This window comes from Heptranchias perlo, chromosome 35, assembly GCF_035084215.1.
Source record: "Heptranchias perlo isolate sHepPer1 chromosome 35, sHepPer1.hap1, whole genome shotgun sequence".
Lineage (NCBI taxonomy): Eukaryota > Metazoa > Chordata > Chondrichthyes > Hexanchiformes > Hexanchidae > Heptranchias > Heptranchias perlo.
In genome coordinates, this window is record NC_090359.1 from 20,692,671 (window position 1) to 20,706,458 (window position 13,788).

At 46.8% G+C, this 13,788-nt stretch overlaps 1 protein-coding gene across 5 annotated transcripts in view; it reads left to right on the plus strand.

The window, feature by feature from the left end:
• neurl4 (neuralized E3 ubiquitin protein ligase 4) overlaps window positions 1-13,788 on the plus strand; it is an 86,881-nt gene that overhangs the window by 61,747 nt on the left and 11,346 nt on the right. For all 5 annotated transcript variants that reach the window (XM_067972055.1, XM_067972052.1, XM_067972053.1 and 2 more), the window contains 4 exons: window positions 1,837-2,001; window positions 5,259-5,417; window positions 11,090-11,269; window positions 12,979-13,072. In XM_067972055.1, coding sequence (XP_067828156.1) covers window positions 1,837-2,001; window positions 5,259-5,417; window positions 11,090-11,269; window positions 12,979-13,072 — 598 coding nt within the window. The remainder of the gene's footprint in view (window positions 1-1,836; window positions 2,002-5,258; window positions 5,418-11,089; window positions 11,270-12,978; window positions 13,073-13,788) is intronic.

Genomic DNA, 13,788 nt, shown 5'->3' on the forward strand with positions numbered 1-13,788 from the left:
ATAGAATTTTACAGCACAGGAACAGGCCGTTAGGCACAACTGGTCCATGCCGGTGTTTATGCTCCACACGAGCCTCCTCCCACCCCTCTTTGTCTCACCCAATTAGCAAAACCTTCTATTCCTTTCTCCCTCATGCATTTATCCAGCTTCCCCTTAAATTCATCTATTCGATTCGCCTCAACTGCTCCTCGTGGGAGCGAGTTCCACGTTCTCACCACTCTCTGGGTAAAGAAGTTTCTCCTGGATTCCTTATTAGATTTATTAGTGACTGTCTTATCTTTATGACTCCTAGTTTTGGTCTCCCCCACAAGTGAAAACATCTTCTCTACGTTTACCCTATCGAACCCCTTCATAATTTTAAAGACCTCTATCCGGTCACCCCTCAGCCTTCTCTTTTCTAGGGAAAAGAGCCCCAGCCTGTTCGGTCTTTCCTGATAGTTATATCCTCTCAGTTCTGGTATCATCCGTGTAAATGTTTTTTGCACCTTCTCCAGTGCCTCAAGATCCTTTTGTAATGTGGAGACCAGAATTCTGCACTAGTTTCATACTCCAGCACAATACTGAGGGGGTGCTGCACTGTCTGAGATACCGTCTGTCGGGTGAGAGGTTAATTGGATGCCGAGGCAGCCTGCTCAGATGGTTCAGGTCAAAGTTCAAGATCCCATCGGAGCACTGGAGGGAGCACCCCTGGTGATCTGAGCAACATTCCTGCCTCATCGACCAAGAACAGATTAACTGCTGGTTCATCTCGTTGCAGTTTGTGGCGTCAAGCGGTGTACAAAATGGCAGCTGCATTGGCCTACATAACAGTCACTGCACTTCAGAATACCTCATTATATGCAAAGCATTTTCACAAGTTTTTGAGATGTGTCAAATCATTTTATCCCCATTTACAAATAAGCAGACATTTCTGATTTGGGATCAAATACAGCCCACACCAATGGGTTAGACGCCTCCTCTGGCTTTAATGGTCTTACATAAAACTTGAGCAGTCTACATCCTAGTCCTCGAAGGGGTGGGCCTACAGTACATAATTACCCTTATTTGGCAGAATTTGGAAATGTCACTCAGGCCTAAGGATGGCTCATGTGGGAATGGAAAAATGGGTCACATTGAGGTGCAGTAGAGGGCGCTCTTCTGAGATTGGGGCTGAGGCAGCGTAGAGGGAGCTTTACTCTGTATCTAACCCGTGCTGTACCTGCCCTGGGAGTGTTTGATGGGACAGTGTAGAGGGAGCTTTACTCTGTATCTAACCCGTGCTGTACCTGCCCCTGGGAGCGTTTGATGGGACAGTGTAGAGGGAGCTTTACTCTGTATCTAACCTGTGCTGTACCTGACCCTGGGAGTGTTTGATGGGACAGTGTAGAGGGAGCTTTACTCTGTATCTAACCCGTGCTGTACCTGACCCTGGGAGTGTTTGATGGGACAGTGTAGAGGGAGCTTTACTCTGTATCTAACCCGTGCTGTACCTGCCCTGGGAGTGTTTGATGGGACAGTGTAGAGGGAGCTTTACTCTGTATCTAACCCGTGCTGTACCTGCCCTGGGAGTGTTTGATGGGACAGTGTAGAGGGAGCTTTACTCTGTATCTAACCCGTGCTGTACCTGCCCTGGGAGTGTTTGATGCCTGAAATGGAAAGTGTGCCATCGCACAGCTCAAGTCCCCACCCCCAGAAAAAGGAGAAACAAACTGATTTAAATATAGAGGAGCTGTTGAAATGACTGACGCTGAGCAGGCTGGCGGGGATCGGTTGGGGTGGGGGGTTCGGGGGTTTTCTAAGCATGTCTGTTTCAGCCTGCCCGCACACCTTGTTAATCGGATTCTCCTTCTCTTTCAGTGTGAGAATGAGGCATCAGTTTTCATGGCGACCATAGAGTTCATGGAGAATCACGGCAGGAACATCTTGTTGTCCAACGAAGGCCACACAGCCACCCGGGTGGCCAGCTACAACCAGGGGGTGGTGGCATCCGCCCAGCCGTTGCCCCGGCAACTGCTCTTTAAGGTAACGGGAGAGGGGGGTAGGCCGCCCATCTTACCTCCAGCGTTGAGCTGTGGGGCGTGTGTAGAAAGTGTCCGAACGGAAGCAGTGATGGCTCTGTGCCTGGACATGTGCTGCCTGCTCGGGAGATGGATACAGACGAGGGAGGCCGTTCAGCCCATCTTACCTCACCAGATCCCAGGTAACAGTTTAGTCCCACCTGCCTAATCGGGTCGCCCAACTGGATCTCGTATGAATCTACGGTTCTTGCCTCCACTTATCCTGCCCCTGAAGATCTTCCCGTCTTTGGGAAGTCCTTCCCAATATCTGTCCCAAATTGACCGTTCACCAGTTGTAACCTGTTGCTCCCTTTATTTCGTTGTCTAGCGTCACTGAAGCAGCGCTCCTCTGCACTATTTAACATCTTGCACACCTCTACAAGTTCCCCGCTCGGCCGTCTCCTTTCAAGACCAAAGAGCCCTCAGTTTCTCTCCTCTTTGAGTCAGGCGGTCATTTGTTCGAGTCCCACTCCAGAGACTTGAGCGCAAAATCCCAGGCTGACACTCCCAGTGCAGTACTGAGGGGAGCGCTGCACTGTCGGAGATGCCGTCTTTCGGACAAGACGTTAAACCGGTGAATGTAAAAGGTCTCACGGCCACTGTTTGAAGAAGAGCGGGGGAATTCTCCCCAATGTCCTGTGTGGAAACTTAATATTACTTATTCTATACAATGCATTAACACCCAAACAAAGTAGTACAAGAGAGAATTTATTTTTACTTGTACACAAGTGGAAGAGCACCTCGACAATGGTTGAGGATATGTCTTCGCTGAGTTCAAGAAACAGCTCACGTTTATACAGCTCAGTAACAACGCCCACCTGTCACAGAATATGGGCGTACACGTACATTCTTTATTGGCTCAGGTAGTTGGTCAATCAAAATAGGGAACCAACCCTCGAGTTCCCATAGCCATCTTGATATCTTGGACGCAGGCCTGGGAAAGTGCTTTTCCCCTAAGAAACTGTCTTTATCAGTAAGTCTGTAGCTAGTCTCAAGGCTATATGGTCGTTTATTCCTGTTAGTCAACTACCTCTCTCTATCTAAAGGGAGAACAGCTATCAGCATGAGAAACTTGAAAGTAATTACACAATTGTGCTTCTATGTGTTTTCGTGAGAAACTTTATTATGTGAGTTTAAGTGAATTAGCTAGTCAGTTAATATGGTCAATATCCCTTTATGCATTTCCACACCTGGCCAATATTTATCCCTCAACCAACATCACTAAAAAAACAGATAATGTAGTCACTATCATGTTGCTGTTTGTGGGATCTTTCTTGCATGTTTCCCTTGTGTCTACAGGATAATCCGGTTTGGCTCTTTGATGGTATCCCCCCCCACAACTGTCCACCCCTTTCCTTCCTCACATTCCACACCAAATGCAGGGGTGGGGCGAGGAGCCTTATGGACTTTATCGTCTCCAAAATTGAAACTATCTGCTCAGCCTCCTCCCAATCCTCCTCCTATCCCAACACCATCCATGCCATTCTTTCAACTCAACCCCCAATCAGCTTCTCCACCCCCCCCTCACCCCCGCCCATCTCACCCGCCAGCCTCTACCAAGCTCCTCTCCTCCATCAAACAGCCTCCTGCTCCTTCAATCCCCACAAAATCTAGGCCGACATCCCCCAGTGCCAGTACTGAGGGAGTGCTGCACTGTCTGAGGTGCCGTCTTTCGGGTGAGACGTTAAACCAAGGCCCCCACTGCCCCTTCGAGTGGACGTTAAAGATCCCATGGCACTATTCCTGACCCAATGCTTGACCTTTCCTTGCCTCAATACCTTGCTGATGCTTTTAACAGGTGTTTTTTTCCTCCCTTTCAAAACTGCAGTCGTCTTCCCCCGAATCAAAAAGCCAGCCCTGACCCCTCTCATTCCTTCAGCTACCGTCCCGTTATCTAATTGCACTTTCCAAAGTCCTTGATCGCAATGATGCCACCCAGCTCTGCGCTCAACTCCTCCGCAGTAATGTGTTCAAGCCCCTTCGGCCTGGTTCTCGCCATGCCCACCTCACTGAGATTGCCCTGGTGAAAGTCACCAACCATCTCTGCATTCGTGGCACGTTAACCCTCCTTGACCTCTCTGTATGGGTCAACCGCACCATGCTCCTCCACCTCCACCGCCCTTGTGTGGCCCACCCCACGTGACCCCCTCTGCTCAGATTGCAGCGGTTCAAGAACGCGGCTCACCACCACCTCTTCGAGGGCAATTAGGGATGGGCAATAAATGCTAGCCTCGCCAGCGACGCCCACATCCCATGAACGAATTTAAAAAAAAAACTCCTACCTGTCCCACTGTATTCAACACATCTGCGGCAATGCTTAATCCTCCAGCCCCTGTGCCGAGAACCCCATTCTTCGGGGGGGCCCCCCCCACCCCCCAACGTCCTCATTTACATGTTGCCCCAACATCACCCATAGACAGGTATTTAGTTTCTGTTTGTATGACGACAACACCCAATTCTGCCTCTCTGCACCTACCCTCGGCTCCGTAACCACCATCGTGCAGTCAGATCAAGGAATGAATGAGCCTAACTTGCTGCAACTGAACGAGGGCAAGACTGAAGCAGTCCTGTTTGGTTCCAACCCTTTCCCCAAGACCCCAGTCCTGTCTTCAACCAACGTGTACACACTTTCCAGCGGGAATCACTGGAAAGTGATCAGGAGTGGGAAGCCTGATGCTTGTTTTTTAATCCCCCCCCCTCCCTCACCCACGGCGGGTTGCAGCAACCGAATTGCTTCCATGGTTGAGATCTGCTAACACAACACGTTGAATCTGGGACTCTCCGTACCAGCCCAGGCAGGGGCTGAGATGAAAAGCATTAGGAACAGGATGAGGCCATTCAGCCCCCTCGAGCCTGTTCCGCCATTCAGTTAGATCCTGGCTGATCTGCACCTCAACTCCCATCTACCCACGTGTGCTCCATATCCCTTGATATCCTTACCCAATGAAAATCTATTGATCTGAGTCTTAAAATCTCCAATTGTTCCCCAGCGTCCACAGTCTTTTGGGGGGGAAGATTTCCACTATGCTTTGTGTGGCAAAAGTGCTTCCTGATTTCACTTGTGAATGGGCCTAGCTGTAATTTTAAGATTGTGCCCTCTTGTTCTGGATTCCACCACCAGAGTGTAGTGATCAGGAGTGTTGGAAACCATTGTTTGCTTTAAGAAAGTAACCATTAATTATATATTTATTATTATTTTTTTTTTTGCATTTTTCTATTCAGATCCAAATTGATCGTTTAAACTCTCAGTGGACTTCTTCGCTCTCGTTGGGAGTGATTGGGAACTGCCCCGAGCGGTTTAACTTCCCGGGCACCGCCTCGTCGATCAAACGTTCCGCTTGGCTGATCCAGCGGGATTCTGTGTTTCATAACTCCTTAAAGGTGAGAATGACGAGCTTTCCTCCGGTTGTCCCCCCGGACTACTTCATCCCAAAGGCCCGGGCCTGATTCTACACCTCGGCCAACATCCACACTTGCAGCGAGGGGTAGTGAACAGGAGTGCCGGATAATCCTTACCCTTTTAATGACAGATCCCTGGAAGCTGGAGACAGTAATATGCCTGACAACTAACTACATTTATTGTTGTTTCAAAACATTCATCTTAAGACTACATGCAGAGCAGTACACGCAGTCCTACGTCTAGAAAACTCGCGTGTAAAGAGCGACTGTCTATCCAGGCCACTCACTGTACCTCTCCTAGAAGGTAGCTAAAGTTCCTCACTGAGTGATGCTTTGTATCCCTCGTTTATACCATTTTAAAAAGCAAGCATACATCGTCCAATTCTTAGTGAGTTTTAATGTCGTCGTCTTGTTTCCAGTGGTCTCTCCCACACACTTCCAGTGGCCTCTCCCGAACCTTCGCGTCTTTGCTCTTCCTGAACTATTACTTTGTTCAAGTGTGTCGCTGTGATCAAGGGATAGGATCTGTGAGCCCACATTCTGATCTACTTGTGTTCTTTAACCTTAATTCCGTCTGTTCCGTCTTTGCTGAAAATGAGCTGCCAGAGGCAGTAGTAGAGGCGGGTACAATTTTGTCTTTTAATAAGCATTTGGACAGTTACGTGGGTAAGATGGGTATAGAGGGATATGGGCCAAATGCAGGCAATTGGGACTAGCTTAGTGGTATAAACTGGGCGACATGGACATGTTGGGCCGAAGGGCCTGTTTCCATGTTGTAAACTTCTATGATTCTAAAACAATGAAAAAACGTATCTATGTTCTCACAAGGAGCAGGAACCCTCACAGGTTTTTAATTTTTTGCTCTCTCCCTAACTTGAAGCCACTCGGGCCAAATGTGTCACCCCCAGCTATTGTGCGGGCTACACTCTTCACAGATGGCACCCGGGACATTCCTGGCATGTTTGCTTCAGAAAAGATGACTTAAACTGTGAGCTGTGATTTGTTCTCCCTGCCCAGTGTGTTCCTCTTCAAACTACAGACACACAGGTCACTCAAAGTTACAGCGCCGTTTCCAAAAGACGAGAGAAAATCCTGGACTCCCATGCAATAAAAAATGGGATTTGACTTGCGCAGTTGCCGGAAAACAGTGGCCCTGCTTTCTAGGGCGAGTCACTTGATGGCGAGCAGGAGCAGTGCCCGTTGGCATTGAGGCCAGTTGCTGTTCTCCAACTGCTGTGCTGGCTGACCATTGGGAGATTTAATAGAGGTGTTCAAAATGATGAGGGGTTTTGATAGAGGAAATAAGGAGAAACTGTTTCCAGTGGCAGGAGGGTCGGTAACCAGAAGACACAAATTTAAGGTAATTGGCAGAAGAACAAGGAGGGAGAACGTAAGAAATAGGAGCAGGAGTGGGCCATACGGCCCCTCGAGCCTGCTCCACCATTCAGTAAGATCATGGCTGATCTTCAACCTCAACTCCACTTTCCCGCCCGATCCCCATATCCCTTGATTCCCCTAGTATCCAAAAATCAGTCAATCTCGTTCTTGAATATACTCAGCGACTGAGCGTCCACAGCCCTCTGGGGTAGAGAATTCCAAAGATTCACAACCCTCTGAGTGAAGAAATTCCTCCTCATCTCAGTCCTAAATGTCTGACCCCTTATCCTGAGACTATGTCCCCTAGTTCTAGACTCTCCAGCCAGGGGAACAGCCTCTCAGCAGCTACCCTGTCAAGCCCACTCAGAAACTTATATGTTTCAATGAGATCACCTCTCATTCTTCTAAACTCCAGAGAGTATAGGTCTATTCTACTCAACCTCGCCTCATAGGACAACCCTCTCATCCCAGGAATCAATCTAATGAACCTTCGTTGCACCGCCTCTAAGGCAAGTATATCCTTCCTTAAATAAAGAGACCAAAACTGTACACAGTACTCCAGGTGAGGTCTCACCAAAGCCCCGTACAATTGCAGCAAGACTTCCTTTTTCTTGTACTCCAACCCCCTTTGCAATAAAGGACAACATATCTTCTGCCTTCCTAATTGCTTGCTGTACCTAGATGCTAACTTTGTGTTTCGTGTACGAGGACACCCAAATCCCTCTGAACACCAACATTTAATAGTTTCTCACCATTTAAAAAAAAAAAATTCTGTTTTTCTATTTTTCCTACCAAAGTGAATAACCTCACATTTCCCCACATTATACTCCATCTGCCACCTTCTTGCACACTCACTTAACCTGTCTGTATCCCCTTGCAGATTCTTTGGGCAGAATTTTAACTGAAAACGGAGGGGTTGGGGGTGGGGGGCATTGAAAATTTGCAACAATTTCAGACCCGCCTGCATCCCGCCCGTTTCCGGTTTTCACATGGTGGGACGAGGGGCGGGTTGGTCACTAAAACCTTTTCAAGGAGGCTGCGGACCTCCATTTTGAAAGGTTTGCAATTGCAACCCCTGGGGGCCGGGATTCCCGGGCCTTCTCCTTTACGCCTCGTGAGAGGAGGCGAGAAGGCCTGAAACAGCAGGTAAGTGCCTTTCTGGCACAGCTTGTGGGCCTGGAGGAGCAGGAGTGCTTCCCCCCCCCAGGGCCAACAAGCCAACCTGCAGCCACCCCCCCCCCCCCCCCCCAAACAATCGTGGACCCCCGCGATGACTCCCGATCCTGAACCCACCCCCCCTCCCTTTAGTGACTGACTCCTGTTCCCACCCCCCCCCCCATGACTGACTCCTTCGCCCCATACCCATCGATCCACCCATGCCCCCCCCCCCTGCCCAATCCATACAATCTAACACTTACCTGAAGATTAACTTTTCGCGTCCTCTTCCTTGCTCTGCTCCCGTCCGACTGAGTCAATCAGGCCGGCCAGTCGGACGGCAAACTGGAAAAAAAAATAATAGATGTCCTTACGTCAAAATTGTAAGGACGTCCGGGAAACCCGTACTTCCAGGTTTCCCATTGGCGATTCGACCCCCTTCCCGGCTCTGGGTCAAAATCATGGCCCTTGTGTCCTCCTCACAGCTTACTTTCCCACCTAGCTTTTGTATCGTCAGCAAATACATTACACTCGGTCCCTTCATCTAAGTCTTTAATATAGATTGTAAATAGCTGAGGCCCAAGCACCGATCCTTGCGGCACCCCACTAGTTACAACCCGCCAACCTGAGAATGACCTGTTTATTCCTACTCTCTGTTTTCTGTCCATTAACCAATCCTCTATCCATGCTAATATATTCCCCCCAACCCCATGAGCCCTTATCTTGTGTAACCACTTTTTGTGTGGCACCTTATCGAATGCCTTTTGAAAATCCAAATATACTTCATCCAATGGCTCCCCTTTATCTACCCTGCTCGTTACATCCTCAAAAAAAAAAACTCCAATAGATTTGTCAAACATGATTTCCCTTTCATAAGAGCACGTTGACTCTGCCTAATCATATTATGATTTTCTAAGTGCCCTGTTACCATGCCCTTAATAATAGATTCCAGCATTTTCCCGACTACTGGTGTCAGGCTAACAGGCCTGTAATTCCCTGTTTTCTCTCTCCCTCCTCTCTTGAATAGCGTTACATTTTCTACCTTCCAATCCACTGGGACCGTTCTAGAATCTAGCGAATTTTGGAAGATCACAACCAGTGCAGCCACTATCTCTACAGCCACCTCTTTTAGAACCCTCGGATGTAAGCCATCTGGTCCAGGGGATTTGTCGGCTTTTAGTCCCGTTAGTTTCTCCAGTACTTTTTCTTTACTAATATTAACCTCTTTAAGTTCCTCACTCTAATTACACCCTTGGTTCTCCACTACCTCTGGTATGTGAAGGTCATAGTGTACTGTGAAGACAGGTACAAAATATTTGTTTAACGTCTCTGCCATTTCCTTATTCCCCATTATAATTTCTCCTGTCTCAACTTCTAAGGGACCCACGTTTACTTTCGCTGCTCTCTTCCTTTTTACATACTTGTAGAAGCTCTTGCAATCTGTTTTTATATTTCGTGCTAGTTTACTCATATTCTGTTTTTTTCCCTCCATCAATTTTTTGGTCATGCTTTGCTGGTTTCTAAAATTCTCCCAATCCTCAGGCTTACTATTCTTCTTGTCAACATTATAAGCCTGTTCTTTTAATCTAATACTATCCTTAACTTTTTTAGTTAGCTGCGGATGGATCACTTTTCCCATGGGGTTTTTATTCTTCAATGGAATGTATATTCATTGAGAATTATGAAGTATTTCTTTAAATGTTCGCCATTGCTTATCTACCGTCATATCTTTTAATCTAATTTCCCAATCAACCTTAGCCAACTCACCCCTAATACCTATGTAATTGGCTCTGTTTAAGTTTAAGACTCTAGTTTCGGATTTAAGTACGTCACTCTTAGAATTTCATATTGAGTTTATCATGTTATGATCACTCTTCCCCAGAGGATCCCTTACTATGAGATTACTAATTAACCCTGTCTCATTACACAAGACAAGATCTAAAATTATCCTTGGTTGGTTCCACAATGTATTGGTCTACGAAACCGTCTCGAATGCACTCCATGAACTCGTCCTCCAGACTACCTTTGCCAATTTGATTTGCCCAGTCTCTCTGAAGATTAAAGTCCCCCACGGTTATTGTATTACCTTTGTTACAAGCTCCTCTGGTTTCTTGATTAATACTCTGTCAAACAGTATAACTACTGTTAGGGGGCCTATAAACTACTCCCACCAATGTTTTCTGCCCCTTGTTATTTCTTGTCTCCATCCATACTGATTCTACTTCCTGATCTTCCGAGCCAAGATCCTTTCTCGCTACTGTCTTTATGTCATCCTCTATTATCAGGCCTACCTCCCCCCGTCTCCCCACCCCCCTTTCCATTTTCTCTGTCTTTTCGAAAAGTCAAGTACTCTGGAATATTTAGTTCCCAACCTTGGTTGCCTTTTGCCCACATCTCAGTAATGGCCACTAGATCAAACCCATTTATCTCTTTGTGCCATTAATTTGCCTATCTTGTTACGAATGCTTCTTGCATTGAAATAAAACGCCTTTAATTTTAACTTTTTACTATTTTCCCCTGATTTGACCTTATTCGCTGATGCACTATTACCGTTAAACTCTCTGTCCCTTCCTGACGCACTCTGCTTATCTTTACCCAAATCGCTACACTGCTGTATGGCCTTGACTTTTCTCTTCAGATTTAGAAATTTATCCTTACCTGAACCCTCCCTCTTCCCCCGCCCCCCCCCCACCACCCCACCGCCACTTTTTAGTTTAAAGGCCTATGAAGAGATGACCTGGAATTCACAGCCTGAAAAGGTGGTGGAAGCAGATTCAATAGTAACTTTCAAAAAGGAATTGGATTAAATACTTGAAAAGGAAACATTTGCAGGGCCACGGGGAAAGAGCAGGGGGAGTGGGACTAATTGGACAGTTCCTTCAAAGAGCCGGCACAGACATGATGGGCCGAATGGCGCCTTTTTGTGCCGTGTGCTGTACGATTCTATCCGCTAACTGGGCACAGATTGGGAATTGACCCAGGTACCCTTACTGGTCTGTGCATCTCAGTAGCACAGTTGGTGATGCCAGTGGGAAGTGACTGCTGCACTGTTGGGCAATGTGACCCAAGATGTCCCAGAGTTGTGTGGTGTCTGTTTATTTCTCTTCTGATTTTTTTTTTAGATCTGTGATAATTATGGTCCCAACCTGGACACGTGCCCGGAGGGAACAGTTCTTGGACTCCTGGTGGACAACGCACACGCTCTCCATCTGTTTGTTAATGGAATGGACCAAGGTGTGGCTGCCCAGGACATTCCCAACCCATGTTTCGTAGTCATTGACCTGTATGGCCAGTGTGAACAGGTGAGTGGCTCCGCTGGGGGTCGGGGCAAGGGTTGGAATCTTATGAAATAGACAGAGCTGAATTGCAATAGACCAAACCCCTTCCCAATCACTCCCATTATATAAAATCCCAATAGACCAAACCCCTTCCCAATCACTCCCATTATATAAAATCCCAATAGACCAAACCCCTTCCCAATCACTCCCATTATATAAAATCCCAATAGACCAAACCCCTTCCCAATCGCTCCCATTATATAAAATCCCAATAGACCAAACCCCTTCCCAATCACTCCCATTATATAAAATCCCAATGGACCAAACCCCTTCCCAATCGCTCCCATTATATAAAATCCCAATAGACCAAACCCCTTCCCAATCACTCCCATTATATAAAATCCCAATAGACCAAACCCCTTCCCAATCACTCCCATTATATAAAATCCCAATAGACCAAACCCCTTCCCAATCACTCCCATTATATAAAATCCCAATAGACCAAACCCCTTCCCAATCGCTCCCATTATATAAAATCCCAATAGACCAAACCCCTTCCCAATCACTCCCATTATATAAAATCCCAATGGACCAAACCCCTTCCCAATCACTCCCATTATATAAGATCCCAATGAACAAACTCCATTCCCAATCCACTCCCATTATATATAAAATCTCAATGACGAAACTCCTTTCCATTCACTCCCATTCCAAACAGTCCCAGGGTCCCAAACCCATTTCAATTCGCTCCTATTATATAAAACCCCTTCCCATTTACTCCCATTGAATACAATTTCAATGGACCAAACCCCTTCTGATTCCTCCTGTTGTATCCAGTCGCAATGGACCAAGCCCCTTTCTGTTTATTCCTATGGTTAAAAAAAAATTCCAATGGACCTAATACCCTTCCCACTGTGTTGAAGTAATATAATGATTCAATTGTTTTCCAGAGGTGCATACATTTTTTTCCTGACCGACTGGTTCAGTGACGACTTATGATATTGCTCAATGTATCTCTGGGAGCGTGTTCATAGAATCTTACAGCTCAGAAGTAGACCATTTGGCCCATCGTGCCTGTACCGGCTCTTTGAAAGAGCTATCAAATTAGACCCACTCCTCTGCCCTATCCCCATAGCCCTGCAAATTTTCTCCCCTTCAAGTATTTATCCAATTCAGTTATCATTGAACCTGTTTCCACCAACCTTTCAGGTAGTGCATTCCAGATCATAATAACGGGCTACGTAAAAACATTTCTCCTCATCTCACCTCTGGCTCTTTTGCCAATTACCTTAAATCTGTGTTCCAACACACTTTTGAGTCGACCTCCCTCTATGCTGCCCCATCAGTGCACCTCAGCCCCCCACCTCTGAAGAGTGCTACGTACTGCAGTGGTGTGACAGCTCCATCTTCACTGAGATGCAAGCCCTCGAAATGAAGGGAATTGAGCTGGAACTGCCCACAATTCTACACTCATTGGACAGTCTAGTGAGGTTGTGCGACTTGGAAATGTTACAGTCTTGCAGTAAAGAACCTGGGTTTAAGGCACATTGTTGGGGTGGTGTCGTGGAAGCTTCGCTCTGCATTGGGATTTCCGACAGTGGGTCAACGTAAAAGTTCCATTTCCTTCCTGACCTTTCTCGCGTTGAGTCCCAAAGTTTGAGAAATGTGCTGAGTCGCTTCCTTAATCTGTTTCTCAGGATGCCTAAACGCTAATGCATTTTAATATCTGGCAGGTTACCATAGTAACCAATGATGTCATGGCCATCGGAGGCGACGGCGGCCATTTACGTTGTCAAGGTGACTTGGAAAAGGCCGATGTGGTTGATGGTAAGTGAATTCCCCCAGTGGAAACTACTTCTCTACGTCTACCCTATCAAACCCCTTCATAATTTTACAGACATCTATTAATTCACCCTTCAGCCTTCTCTTTTCTAGAGAAAAGAGCCCCAGCCTGTTCGGTCTTTCCTGACTGTTATAAACTCCCAGTTCTGGTATCATCCTTGTGACTCTGTTTTGCACCTTCTCCAGTGCCTCTATATCCTTTTTGTAATGTGGAGACCAGAACTGTGCCCAGTGCTCCAAGTGTGGTCTAACCAAGGTTCGATACAAGTTTAACATAACTTCCCTGCTTTTCAATTCTATTCCTCTGGAAATGCACCTCAATGCTTTGTTTGCATTTATTTATGGATTTATTAACCTGCATTGCTACTTTTGATGAATTCAAACAATAACATCCATCAATCCTACTGATCTGAAAAGATGAGGGTCCACTTTATCTTTATTTAAAACAATTTTTTTTTTTAAAAGGCTCCCCCAACCCCCCGGACGGTGAGTCGCTGAGCCATTCAGCCAAGAGTGTGCCGGTTTGGGGCTCTGGTCGGTGCTGAATTAGCTAATCTCGACTGATATGATAGTAGAGGATGCCCCAGTTGGCCTCAGCACCATTTCCCTGGTTTGCGGAGGGGGAGGGGGAGGGGGAAGCAGCCTGGGCTCCTGCTGCTGATTATCCACCTGCAGAGGTCAGGTGAGATTCGGATCGGGCC